Source organism: Brachyhypopomus gauderio, chromosome 9 (genome assembly GCF_052324685.1).
Source record: "Brachyhypopomus gauderio isolate BG-103 chromosome 9, BGAUD_0.2, whole genome shotgun sequence".
Lineage (NCBI taxonomy): Eukaryota > Metazoa > Chordata > Actinopteri > Gymnotiformes > Hypopomidae > Brachyhypopomus > Brachyhypopomus gauderio.
The window spans coordinates 23,526,746-23,540,938 of record NC_135219.1 but is presented as its reverse complement, the minus strand read 5'-3'; the positions used below and the strand labels follow the sequence as shown (position 1 = coordinate 23,540,938).

The 14,193-nt window shown below is 45.4% G+C and overlaps 2 protein-coding genes across 3 annotated transcripts in view; one reads left to right on the top strand and one right to left on the bottom strand.

Moving 5' to 3' along the window:
- Positions 1–9,082, bottom strand: part of extl3 (exostosin-like glycosyltransferase 3) — a 34,986-nt gene extending 25,904 nt beyond the window's left edge. Inside the window, exon 1 of the mRNA XM_077018018.1 lies at positions 8,866–9,082. The gene's annotated coding sequence lies outside the window, so the exon portion shown is untranslated. The remainder of the gene's footprint in view (positions 1–8,865) is intronic.
- A 295-nt stretch (positions 9,083–9,377) lies between these two features.
- On the top strand, positions 9,378–14,128 carry riox1 (ribosomal oxygenase 1). Of its 2 annotated transcripts, none has more exons than XM_077018030.1 (16): positions 9,378–9,486; positions 9,600–9,737; positions 10,186–10,317; positions 10,393–10,547; positions 10,645–10,744; positions 10,847–10,960; positions 11,264–11,370; positions 11,604–11,711; positions 11,797–11,831; positions 11,924–12,102; positions 12,239–12,343; positions 12,459–12,600; positions 13,185–13,305; positions 13,432–13,531; positions 13,745–13,831; positions 13,933–14,128. In XM_077018030.1, the coding sequence occupies exons 2-16, from the start codon at positions 9,684–9,686 to the stop codon at positions 13,999–14,001; spliced, it is 1,608 nt and encodes a 535-aa protein (XP_076874145.1). In that variant the 5' UTR covers positions 9,378–9,486; positions 9,600–9,683; the 3' UTR covers positions 14,002–14,128. The 2 variants fall into 2 exon arrangements, with proteins under 2 accessions (XP_076874145.1, XP_076874144.1); XM_077018029.1 differs by having other exon boundaries at positions 10,183–10,317.
- Positions 14,129–14,193: the final 65 nt, after the last annotated feature.

Here is a 14,193-nt window from a genome sequence, read left to right as displayed (position 1 = left end):
TTAGACTGTGTTGACAAGACTGTCTGAGGTGCAGTTCAGCCAGTAATAAAGGATAAAGTCCAGAAAAAAAGGTTTCATCATTTCTGCAGCCCAGAACTTGCAGTGTGGTGATACTCCCTAGCTGATAATGATAGTTTGCTCCAGCTGATAACAGTCCTTGAGGAACTGGACGGCTAAAGTGTGAAAGAACCCCGTCCTGTTCTTCTGGCTCTGTCAGCAGGCACGGTCTTTAAAACTATGCATCTGCCTTTCACAGGCTGCCTGCTTTAACATCCCAAGCAGAGTCACCCCCCCCCCCCCCCCAGCTCTTGTACCCCCATCCCACACTTCTAGATTTAGCCCTCCACACCGACCCGTACCCAGATACACAAGGAGCTGTATCCATGGACACAGCAGAGGCAGGTGTGTTGTCAAAAGGGAAAACACTTCTCTAAAGTGTCTTGGCTCACGGTTCAGACATTTGCAGACCTTTAGAAGCTAGCCAGCTAGAACCCTCTTTAAGCTAGTACACTCTAATCACTCTGTAAGCGACAGCCAATATTGCAAAGAATGTGCAGCGATTTTGAGCCTAGCGCCTTCACTTTGATGGAAGTTCACTGCAAGTGTGTTGATGGATTTCAGCTTAAACCAAGACATTTCGCATAGTTCAAGGGAACAAGCACACCATTAGTAATTAAACAACAAATTGATTAATTCATTTATTAATGAGTGTTATGAAGCCTAACTTTCTGCATTAGACCGTTTCACTCTTTTGCAATTAACTTACGAATCACACAGCTACACAGCCCATATTCCGCTGGCTTTCGAGCAGATACCAGCACACAACCTTAGAATATCCCCAGCGTACTTGACCAGGGGAAACACGTCCAACGGTCTCTTAAAGCCTCAGAAACCCCTCCCCCTCCCCTCCACATCTTCACACGTCCCCAACGCTGTTGTAGTGAAGACCCCCGCTGTGCCCGGCTGCTTGCATCAACATCCCAAAGGGATGAACAAAGCTCTGCAGGCCCCGCCCCCTGAAGCCCGGCACTTCAGGCCCCGCCCTGGCACTTCAGGCCCCGCCCCTGCAGCCGTTATTTTTCAAACCAGCACCTGTTCCTCAGTGCAGAAAGCGGGTTATGTTTTTAATTTCACACGGGCAGGACCACAGCAGTCATAACCACAAACGCCTGCTGTCAGCGAAGACAACTGGGGCGGTGTGGATCCAGAATGATATTTGAGAATCTACCACGAGTGTGACAGGCATGTTATCACTTGAACGTGACCAGGAACCAGGAAGACTAACACACCGTTCACTCGAATGGTCTGGAGTCAAAGCTATAGGGTCACGGTGGCAGTCACGGTGTGTGAGCTAAACGGTCCAAGATTTCAAAATGCCGACTGAGCCATATTTCCACGTCTGTGGAACTGGTGTACTGTTTCCTTTCTTCTTGCCTTGTTCCTTACACTTTCTTCCTTGCTCTCATCCACTTTATGTCCAGCAACATCCTAAAATTGTAGACTTGGAAATGACAAACTGTATTCTGGTTTTCCCCTAACAGTAACAGTAAACCTCTTCGAACACGTTACACTGCTGTGTCCCGTGCCCCTTCTAGCATGTGCAGTGGAAGTGAAACTGAATTTATGGCAAACATCTTTAAAAGATATAAAAAAAATTACAGAATTGATCACTTTAACCACAACCTGCCTGTGAGCCCAGAAATTCTTGCAACGCCCAGTTTTTAAAAAGTGGCCAATATTTTTCTCATTAGTAATTTACTGCACGTTTTTGAAGTCCATAAAAACCACATGCTTTGTCTTTCAAGAATTGCAATACACCCAAGTCAAACTATGTGTTGTGTTTTGATCTCTGTGACCTGGTGCAATTCACCAAAAACACATTTAGTCTAAATGGCATTGGCTAAAAGTTTAAATGGTTTTGGTTTTAATTAATGAGTTAAATAAAGCAGGCCTTTTTTGAAGGGTTGACAAGATCTCAGTGTTTTGAGTGCAAGATAAGGTTTAGGTATTAACATAATACCAAGAAACTGTCTTATTTTCAGGCCATTAAACCTTTTAAAATTGTAATAGCCCAAGAGTCACACTAGAGTCACACCAGAGGAAACCAAGTCCAAGACCAACTTCTAGGTCTTGAAGCTACAACTGTGTTGACTCGAAGGTCACATCCTAAACCAAACAAACACTGGTGACATTTCAAATTTCTGCGATTCCCTCTGGCAGACCAACACGTGCATTTTAATTTCACTGGTCTCCAATGGGTGAGAAACCCAATTGCATCAAAGCATTATGGCCACTGATACTGCTACACGGAGTTCAAGTAACACTTTCTGTGTTTATACTGGGAGGGCAAAGCTTACGTACTAAAGTGACGCATCAACGTGGGGGAGTGTTCAGCGTCTGAACTAGGGTTGGGCGATGTCTCCTTAATTGGCAGGTGACGATGTTTACAGTGAGACATCACGATGGACGATGATATCGTTGGGGGGGCATGACCAAATTTAAAAGAGGCCTACTATATAAAAACAATGATTATAAAATAAATGTAGTATAAAATAAAAGTTATATGGTGATAATTCTACTCAGGCTTTAATGTGTAAGGTGAAAAAAAAACCTTCCACTGCCTTTGAATGGCCCAGAACAGGTTTCCGCTAATGGCAAAAAATATCTCTGCATAAGCACTACCAGCACGCACTCAGAAAGAGTTTTCAGCAATGCGGGTAGTGTGGTCACCCCAATCCACAGCTTATTAAAGACAGAGAAGGTCAACATGGTGGTTTTTTTGGCCAGAAACACTGACATGTAAACGTGTTAGAATAGGCTACACAATGTCGGCCCTCTTAACATTTTAAGTTATTACAGTTTAGCGCGTTTCGGGAAATCATGGTTTGTGTTTGTTTGTTTTATATTTTCTTGCTCTTATTATATTTTCATTCATTATTCTTTCCTTCGTTTGTTGTTCTGCTGTGATATCATAGTGAAATCCATGGTGATTTATTTTAAAGCTTTTAAAAAAAAAAAAAGGTAAATGCCATAGCCATTCATAAGCTCTGTCGCTTTGTTTTGTTGTTCAACTTTTAATAAACGTGTCAATTTTATTTTGTAGCTTTTCCACTGCAAAATTAATGCTTTCACTGAAGTTAAACATCATTAATTTTCATCCCTGACTCTAATTCAAGTTATATACCTAATTTGATAATTTTTCGTACAATCCCTGCTAAAGTTTTAGTTGAAGGAGACCTAAAGCGTATACTCGTATACTCAGCGTATACTCTGAACCAAGACCTCAACAGTGCGGGAGTGTTCAGCGTATACTCTGAACCAAGACCTCAACAGTGCGGGAGTGTTCAGCGTATACTCTGAACCAAGACCTCAACAGTGGGGGAGTGTTCAGCGTATACTCTGCCCTGAGCCATTCAGCTCAGCTGAGGAAGCCTTTGACAATCAGCTGATGATTCTGAATCTCTGCGTAACTGGGACGCTCCGCGTCTGCACAGCCAAACAACGCTGGAACTGCAGAGTCAACGGCAAAACCGTGATCAAGATGCGTAGATACAGAACTAAGTGTGCAGTTACCACCGTAAAGCCAGAGTGTGTTGAGAAACTTCACCACATCCCATTTCACACCCCACCCCCATCACCATGTGTAATTCAGATTTGTCAGTAGCCGACATCCTGCCGGCGACCACAGTTGGACTCGGCTTGGATCTGTAGGGCCCCGAGGAACGCAAAGGAATTCACACGCTCATCCAGTGGTGGCCCGGCGGGACAAGCCAGACCCGCCGTGCTTCATCTCTCCAAAGCAGCGCCGATCCTGTCAGGCTGCTTCAGGCTCTGGGACGGACCCAGCCTGGGAACAAACCCACCCCCCCAACCCCGCCTGATGCAGACTGCTGACGGACGATGGGAAAGAGGTTGTGATTGGTTTTCCCTAGCGGCTGTGGGTGGGGTGGGGTGTGGAGGTGATGCGTCTGAAGGTCACTGTGGCTTAACTATAACCCGCCCCCACATGAAGTCACACCAAATGTGAATGGAGAATGGAGAAGAGGAAAGAGCAAACGCAGCCTCCCACAATCCCCACGGCAGCCGAGAGAGGAACTACCTCGCTTCAACAAGGACTTCAGCCTCTGCTGTAGTGGGAGCGTGGGCTACGCCAGTCTCCCTGTACCATAGGAGGGACTTCTGGGCAATTATTAAAAGAACTGTGCCAGGTGGTTGAAGAGGCCCTCAACAACGGCAGCACATTCACACGGGGAAATGGGGAGAGATCGCTCGTTTGTCCAACTGGGCTGAAAGGAACACGATTACCCAACCAAGCAAAGCTGAGCATCGTCTTGGACTTACAGGAAGAGTTAAAGTTAATGGTGACGGAGGAAGTCTAAAGTGGAGTTGAGGATTATTTTCATATTTCTTATTATTATAATAGCTAATATTAATGTTACTAATTGTATTAGAAGAAATTATTATTTATTTTAATTAAACATTACCTAAATCATACAAGAACGTGCATTAAACATATACTTGTTCCATCACCAAGTCTTACAAGCGTGTGCTTTAGAGGGACTCTTCACAACATCAATTCTCATATCCTGCCATTTGAGCTTGCAGAAACACCCCCATTCTAATACCCCCCCCCCCCCCATTACCCCCCCCCCCCCCCCCCCATTACCCCCATTCTAACCACTCACTACTCTGCAATTCCTCACCAGTTATGCCACTAAATGTCTTGTGCGCCGATACAAGTTCATGCACTGACGGACAAACTGTGGTAGGTGGGGGTTCCTACAGAAGGCCCACACATCTGTGGAGGTGTGTGTGTTTTTATTACACAGGGAGAGTGTAAACACTAGTTACTACGGGCAAACACAAACCCCGCTTCACAAGTCATCACGAACCAAACCCGAACTGCAGCTGGAGTGACAGGACATTTAAAACAGGATGTTTAAAACAGGACGTTTAAAACAGGACGTTTCCACAGTGGTAAACAGAGCTGCTGTAATCTGACCCGGTGTAAAGGAACAACATGGTGGTTCTTCACCAACACCTCGCTGGAGCAGATATAATCCTCTACATCTCCACCTTGACACCAACAGTTTAAACAGTTTGGTCTGTAAACCCACACAGTGTTTTTATTAATAAGGGTCGTTTGATCTAATCATCCATATAACGACCGTAACTGCCTCATCCACACGCCAGTTTCCTGGGTGGGTTCGCTGTTCACAAAGAACACGACCACGCTGGGTCAAAGGTGTCAAGACCCACAACTGGACCGGACACACTTGTTATTGAACGAGCTAACTGCTCGGGCTGCGGATACTTTAGATAAGAAACACTTTAATCTTTAATAAACGGGTCTGTGAGGCGTGACTGACCTGGCCAGCAGCTCCCACAACCCAGACCAGCCCGGTATCTGTGGGGCTCTAGATACACCGCTACTAACCAACACACACCACCAACCAACCAACACACACCACTACTAACACCACTACCAACCAACACACACCTCTACTAACACCTCTACTAACACACACCTTTACTAACACACACCTCTACTAACACACACCTCTACTAACACACACCTCTACTAACACACACCTCTACTAACAGCACTACTAACACACACCGCTACTAACACCACTACTAACACACACCGCTACTAACACCACTACTAACACACACCGCTACTAACACCACTACTAACACACACCGCTACTAACACCACTACTAACACACACCACTACTAACACCACTACCAACCAACACACACCCCTACTAACACACACCTCTACTAACACACACCTCTACCAACACACACCTCTACCAACACACACCTCTACCAACACACACCTCTACTAACACACACCTCTACTAACACACACCTCTACTAACACACACCTCTACTAACACACACCTCTACTAACACACACCTCTACTAACACACACCTCTACTAACAGCACTACTAACACACACCGCTACTAACACCACTACTAACACCACTACTAACACACACCGCTACTAACACCACTACTAACACACACCGCTACTAACACCACTACTAACACACACCACTACTAACACCACTACCAACCAACACACACCACTACTAACACCACTACCAACCAACACACACCCCTACTAACACACACCACTACTAACACCTCTACTAACACACACCTCTACCAACACACACCTCTACTAACACACACCTCTACTAACAGCACTACTAACACACACCGCTACTAACACCACTACTAACACCACTACTAACACACACCGCTACTAACACCACTACTAACACACACCGCTACTAACACCACTACTAACACACACCACTACTAACACCACTACCAACCAACACACACCACTACTAACACCACTACCAACCAACACACACCCCTACTAACACACACCACTACTAACACCTCTACTAACACACACCTCTACCAACACCACTACCAACACCCACCACTACCAACACCCACCACTACCAACACCCACCACTACCAACACCCACCACTACCAACACCCACCACTACCAACACCCACCACTACCAACACACACCACTACCAACACACACCACTACCAACACCTCTACTAACACACACCACTACCAACACCTCTACTAACACACACCACTACCAACACCTCTACTAACACACACCACTACCAACACCTCTACTAACACACACCACTACCAACACCTCTACTAACACACACCACTACCAACACCTCTACTAACACACACCACTACCAACACCTCTACCAACACCCACACCTCTACCAACACCTATCAACACACACCTCTACTAACACACACCACTACCAACACTAGGGTTGTCCCGATCCGATATTTGGATCGGATCGGCCGCCGATATTAGCAAAAAATGCGTATCGGTATCGGATCAGCAGACACGAGAAAATGCCGATCCAGACTCCCGATCCAGTTTTTTTAAGTCCGATCCCGGTTTTCCTGCGCACCCATTTAGATAATCAATTCCAGTTTTTGCTAGTGAGAGTAAAATCCGGTCCGCATTTTCCAGCACACCTTCAGCACACGAGCGTAGTTTCTGCCCCAATTTAGCTCCGTGGCATCTCGGACCGCCGTGTAAATTTGAAGTTATCGGTCAGTTGTGTGGGATTATTTTACCTTAAAGGATGACAAAGAAGAGGTAGAGTGCAACATATGCCACAGTAAAGTCAAGCGTTGTGGTAAAGCTGTAAGAATTTTTAATACCACCAATCTAATCAAGCATTTAGCGAAATACCACCATAAACAACATGACGAGTTTCTAAAGAAAACCGAAGACAAAAAGAAAGGTCCTACACAACTAACACTGGCAGAAACGTTTGAATTGAAGGGAGTGTATAGATGGGGATGGAGCAGCAAAGTGTGGAGTAGAAGGCATTTTGCTTTTAATTAGTTTACGATATGTGCACGGATTTTTTTTTAAGCTTTGGTTTACACTTGTTCAAGAGCACTGATGGATGTTAATGTTAATGTTAATAATAGACTATTTTCCACTCAGGTTGTGTGTTTTTTTTTATATAATTTACAATATTATTTGCACTTGTGGCTTTTTAATCCTTGGTTTACTGATGCTATTTCTGTTTGTTATTTAATATTTTGTCTATTTTGAGTTTATTAATTGCTAAATAAACAGGTCAGTTTCTCCTTACCAACCATTGTGTATTATTCAAACACACCTAATTCAGCTGGCTACTTGTTATCAAGAGTAAAACGCTTTTCAACATGAGTTTGACAACAAAGTAAGTTGGCTAAATAACTTTAAACTTTAATACATGCTCGGATAGGCCGGTATCGGTATCGGCCGATATCGGTATCGGATCGGAAGTGCAAATAAATATCGGTATCGGATCGGAAGTTCAAAAAGCTGGATCGGGACATCCCTAACCAACACCTCTACTAACACCCACCACTACCAACACCTCTACTAACACCCACCACTACCAACACCTCTACTAACACCCACCACTACCAACACCCACCACTACCAACACCTCTACTAACACACACCTCTACCAACACCTCTACTAACACACACCTCTACCAACACCTCTACTAACACACACCTCTACCAACACCTCTACCAACACCCACACCTCTACCAACACCCACACCTCTACCAACACCCACACCTCTACCAACACCCACACCTCTACCAACACCCACACCTCTACCAACACCCACACCTCTACCAACACCCACACCTCTACCAACACCCACACCACTACCAACACCCACACCACTACCAACACCCACACCACTACCAACACCTCTACTAACACACACCACTACCAACACCTCTACTAACACACACCACTACCAACACCTCTACTAACACACACACCTCTACCAACACCCACACCTCTACTAACACCCTCCACTACCAACACCTCTACTAACACCCACCACTATCAACACCTCTACTAACACCCACCACTACCAAAACCTATACTAACACACACCACTACCAACACCCACCTCTACTAACACACACCTCTACTAACACACACCTCTACCAACACCCCTACCAACACCCACCACTACCAACACCTCTACCAACACCCACACCTCTACCAACACACAAACCTCTACTAACACACACACCTCCACTAACACACACACCTCTACTAACACCTCTACTAACACACACCACTACCAACACACACACCTCTACCAACGCCTCTACTAACACACACACACACACACACACACACACACACACACACACACACACACCTCTACCATCACCTCTACTCCGGTGTCTGTGGGGCTCGAACCGACCCAGGACCGTCGGAACCACCGAGGACGTGTCCGTTAGCGACGGCTAGCTGCGTTTCTTACCCGGTGCGAATCTCTGCAGCGGAAACACAAACGACATCCCGCGGTGGAGCAGCTCCGTACACGCCGTTATTTACGTAGGCGAGGAACCGAACGGACCGCCACACGGCGGGTAAGCGCGGTGAACACGGGCGGGTCCGGCTCGGTTAGCGGAACGGACACCGATCACAGCTGCATTGTTACGGCAGCCAGGCGAGCGTCGCGACTGGTGCATGACGGGAACGTTCACGCCGCCGTTTAGCGTGACGCCACAGCCCCACCTAGTGGCGACCTGCTGTCATCGCACCCACGAACCCCAAGTACGTGCGCATACGTGTGGGGAATAATTTAATGTGCGTCGACATGAGAAAATATGCTATGGTGTAAAACAAACGCCGACTTTGTGTTAAGACAGACTTTTCTACAAGTTTATCTACAAGTTAAAGATATTTTAAAGCGTAGGGCCCCTCTGCTCCAGGGCAGCAGGTGGCGGTAACAGCAACGGATATGTTCCGTAAAGCGTAGAAAAACCCTCAACGTGTGTTGCCATGTTGGGTAGGAATTACATTTTTTTGTTTTCCATGCTCTACTAGGGAAGACTCAAATATTATTCAAGTGATTAAATTCCCTAACGTGTATAATCAGGTTAGTTCGGACATAAAACAACCTTCGTCCCGGGTTTAGGAATAAGGACTAGTGTGTCAGAAGATTCTCCGATGATGACACGTGTTGATGCTTGAATTCCATTTCTATTCCAGCACTTAAACAGGGAGTTTAGTGACGAGACCTGGCAACCCGGGCCTCACGTTTCCCTGTAGAACGTGTGTTGAGACGGGAGCAGCATGTCTGCGTTCGCCTACTACCAGTCAGTCAAGGAAAAAGCAGCGATCATGCAGGTATTCATGGTTTTCAAAGAGAATATACGATTTGTGCCACAGTAGGAGAAATAGTGTTCAATTTTCCCCCGGTATATCAGTTTGGCCAATCTTTGCCAAGTAGTTGCAGCCAGATATTGGTAGCAAAACGTTCACATGAACAGTAGATTTGCTCAGATAGAAGTTCAGATACTTACAGGAATAGTTATTTAAATACAGTCCAAACAAATGTTCTGAAATCAGCCAAAGTAAATCAGTGTGTAACTGGATACACAGTATTTTGATAGTGGAGGTAAAATGAGTAATTGGATGAACATGCTGAGAATAGGGTTCAGTATTTCCAGTTTTACTGACCTTTAAGGAGCAATGTAAAGCATTAAAAGTGCAGTCCACTACTGAAGTGCACTCAGGTTTTAACATTTACCAGCTCAAATGCACAGTTTTTCTTCCAATGCATTTTGATCAGCAGGTATCTTCTCCGGCAGTCAAGGGGAAGAGGAAGAGAAAAGCCCCATTGGCGAAAGCTGGGAAAAAAATCAAGAGAAAACATTCTGTCCACAGAGAAACGAAAGAGGAGGAGAATCATAAAAGACCCGTCACTGTAAGTGTGCACAGTCCTTTAGCTCTTTTGACCTGTTGTGTTGGTTTCATGGGGTTATGTTTAAATGGCTTGCAGGAAGAGCAATCCCCGACAGGCGGGACAGAGTGTGAGGGTAGCGAGACCCTCCACACACTCCTCACTGACCTGGCTACGGTCAGCAACAGCAGAGACAGGGCCAGCAGGCTGTTTCAGTGGATCATCTGTCCCGTTCCTGCCAAAGTCTTCTTGAGGTACTGATCCGCACGCTTCCGTTCACACGGAGGAATCGCACGGTGCAACAGCAGGTGTGTATCGTCATCTGTCTGCTTGTTTGTTTGTTTCTCACAGAGACAATTGGGAGAAGAAGCCCCTCTTGATCAGACGAGAGAATCCGGATTATTACAAGGGACTTTTCTCGACAGCCGAGTTTGACCGCATTTTGAGAAACGTGAGCGGTTTGGTGGCACGTTAATTCTGGCAACTGAAGTAATACTGATGGTATTTTGAAGGAAAATGTCAGCGTAGTGATCCTCTGTGTGCTGTCTGACAGGATGATGTCCAGTATGGTGTGAATCTTGATGTTACGAGCTACACAAATGGCAAGAGAGAGACGCACAACCCCCCAGGCAGGGCTCTGCCTTATTCGGTGTGGGATTTCTATGAGGTGCAGTACAGTGCTTTGTCTTACCATACATGCCCTCTACCCAAAACATTCACATTCATATATACTATATATATATATATATATATATATATATATATATATATATATATATATACCTTCTTTGTCTATGTGGCCTTTTTATTTGTTCTGGACTAATCTGCAGTATTATTTGTTACTGCTTTAGAGACCGAACAGTATAGTTCAAAGTTGTTAGCATGAGTTACAGACGATGATGGTGTTTAAACCAATTTCTGAATGGTTCATCAACTATCGATTGTCACGGGTGGGTTTTGTGTCCTGTAGAGTGGCTGCTCTCTGAGAATGCTCAACCCTCAGGCTTTCTCCTCCACCGTCTGGAACGTTCTGTCCATTCTGCAGGAGAGATTCGGCAGCATGGCAGGTGCCAACGTGTAAGACGGCGTCCGCAGGCACTGACTGACCAATCATAACCCAGTACACTGACTCTGACCAATCATAACCCAGTACACTGACTCTGACCAATCATAACCCAGTACACTGGCACTGACTGACCAATCATAACCCAGTACGCTGCTCTTTACTTATTTTTTACCTTGCATGTTTCTGAAGGCCATTTTCTAAAGAAAATGAATCTTGGATTAAAATGAATCTGATGTGTGTGAAGGTACCTGACCCCATCAGGAACACAGGGGTTTGCCCCTCACTATGATGATATAGAAGCTTTTATTGTGCAGTTGGAAGGGAAGAAACACTGGCGAGTGTATAACCCACTGTGAGTCTCCACATACCTTCACTACCAATACCAGACAGTCGCTTGATCACTGTAGACTCAAGTCAGTGCTTCTGGTGCTCCGCAGGTCAGAAGATGAAGTCTTGCCTCATGTGTCAAGTCGTAAGTAGTTCGGACGCCGCAGACAGATAAAAACTCACCTAAACCATGATGGCTCCCCATGTTTACATTCCGTTCTTTATCTCCTCTCCAAGCTAATTTCAGTCAGGCAGAGATAGGGAAGCCCATAATGGACGTGGTCCTGGAGGCCGGTGACCTGCTCTACCTTCCCCGTGGGGTCATTCACCAGGGAAACTGTCTCCCTGACGCCCACTCCCTACACATCACCATCTCCACCTATCAGAGGAACAGCTGGGCAGACCTGCTCCTCAAGGTGCGTCCCCCGCGTCCCAGACTGCTTCCTGTCCCCTGTGAAGTCAGACATTGACTCTATAGGGAGTCGAGAGTGCCTTTCGATTTAATTCTTCTAATCCTGATGCAAGTGGTGGACATTTCTGCCTGAATGGCAGGTGATGCCAGCAGCTGTGGAGATGGCCATGGAGGAGGACGTGGAGTTCAGGAGAGGGCTGCCCCTCGATTACCTCACCTTCATGGGTGTGCAGAACTCCGACAAGGTGGAGGCTTACTAACTAATCCTCTTACTCAGTCATACCATCAAGGGAAATGAGTCTTAAGCCTTAATTAATTTCTCTTGAACGCGTGTGTGTGTGTGTGTGTGTGTGTGTGTAGGAGGACCCACGCAGGGACAGATTTTTGTCGCACATACAGGGTCTGATGAAGAAGCTTGTGTCCTATGCCCCAGTAGACGCTGCTGTGGACCAGAAGGCAGTAGAGTTCCTGCATGACTGCCTGCCACCTGTGCTGACCTCAGGTGCCCTGCTGTATGACGTTATTAAACACGGTGTATTCCACAAGTGCTATTTCATTAGCACGCACCTCTCCTATACCTCCAGTGTGTCTCAAATGGCATTATTATACATGTGAAAATATAGTCAAGACAGAAACGGCAGCAGAAAACTCACTAACGAAAAGGTAAATGACATCTCATAAGAAGTGAGGAGGAAATGTTTACATTACTGTTACAGTACTGTTTCATACGCTAAAACCCCTTCCTGCCTTGCAGGAAGGTACTAGTCCAGTAATAACATTTATGAAGGCACCAATTAATTTGTAATCAGCAGGCTACAATTTGAGACAGATAAAATTAATATTCTGCCTTTTTCTGGTGTGTTGATTTTTAAAAATTTAACCAGTCTGTCATGGTCATGTCGGCAATCCCATTAAACGCTGAATTACAATGGTGCAGGTGGAGACTTGTCACTGTGTTTGATATTAAAAAAATGGATTCATTATCATGATAAAACCTCCAAATGGAAGGTTATTGAATATAAGAAAATGAAATGTATGAAACGATAAGTAACACATGTGTGTGTGTGTGTGTGTGTGTGTGTGCAGAGGAGAAGGCCAGCAGCGTGTGGGGGGCCCCCGTGAGGTGGGATGATGGGGAGGCCGTGGATATGGCCATACACGTGAAGAACCAGACCAAAATCCGCCTGCTCCGTGCAGGAGTGGCTAGGTGTGTCCACTTGACAACGCACCGTCAGTGTGTGCTGCAGGGTTCCAGTTTGGGTCTTGGAACATTGTAGCCATTCCACTGATAAAGTCAGAATTCAAGTTTAAACACCTGTTGTAACACTTTCAGGTTGTGCAGTAATGGCGAGGCTGTCTGCCTTTACTACACCACTGAGAACTCCAGGGTTTACCACAAAGAGGAGCCAAAGTGCATGGAGATCAAAGCAGAGGTGAGGACTGGGGTTGAACTCCTGTAATATCAGTTATCACACCCAATCAGGACATTCAGGACTTGACTGTGGGGTTGAACTCCTGTAACATCAGTTATCACACCCAATCAGGACGTTCAGGACTTGACTGTGGGGTTGAACTCCTGTAACATCAGTTATCACACCCAATCAGGACGTTCAGGACTTGACTCAGCTTTGTCATGTCTTGTGTAGCACACGGATGCGGTGGAGTTTCTGATTCATGCATACCCAAATTTCATCCCAGTTTCCAGTTTACCCTGTGAAACAGCCGAGGACAAGGTACCTTTTCCTTGATCAAATTAAAATAGTTTTAGTAATGAGCACTGATTTTCTATTACGTGTTTTGATAAGTTTAAAGCAGAATCATTTTTGCTTTGCAGGTGTCATTGGCAGAGCTGCTGTTTGACAAGGGACTAATCCACACGTTGGAACCTTTGACATCAAAGTGAAAATTTTTTGTTGAATTCAGTCAACATGCACCGAGCCCAAGAATATGGTCTTTGTTGTACTTTTCAGATCTTTTTCATGGATATGGAGAAAAAAAAAATCAAGAATAAATATCAATAGTGTATTTTATGCACGGCGGTCAAATACCCAGAATGTCTGCAGTAAATAATTTACATTACAGTTTTGAGTTTTCA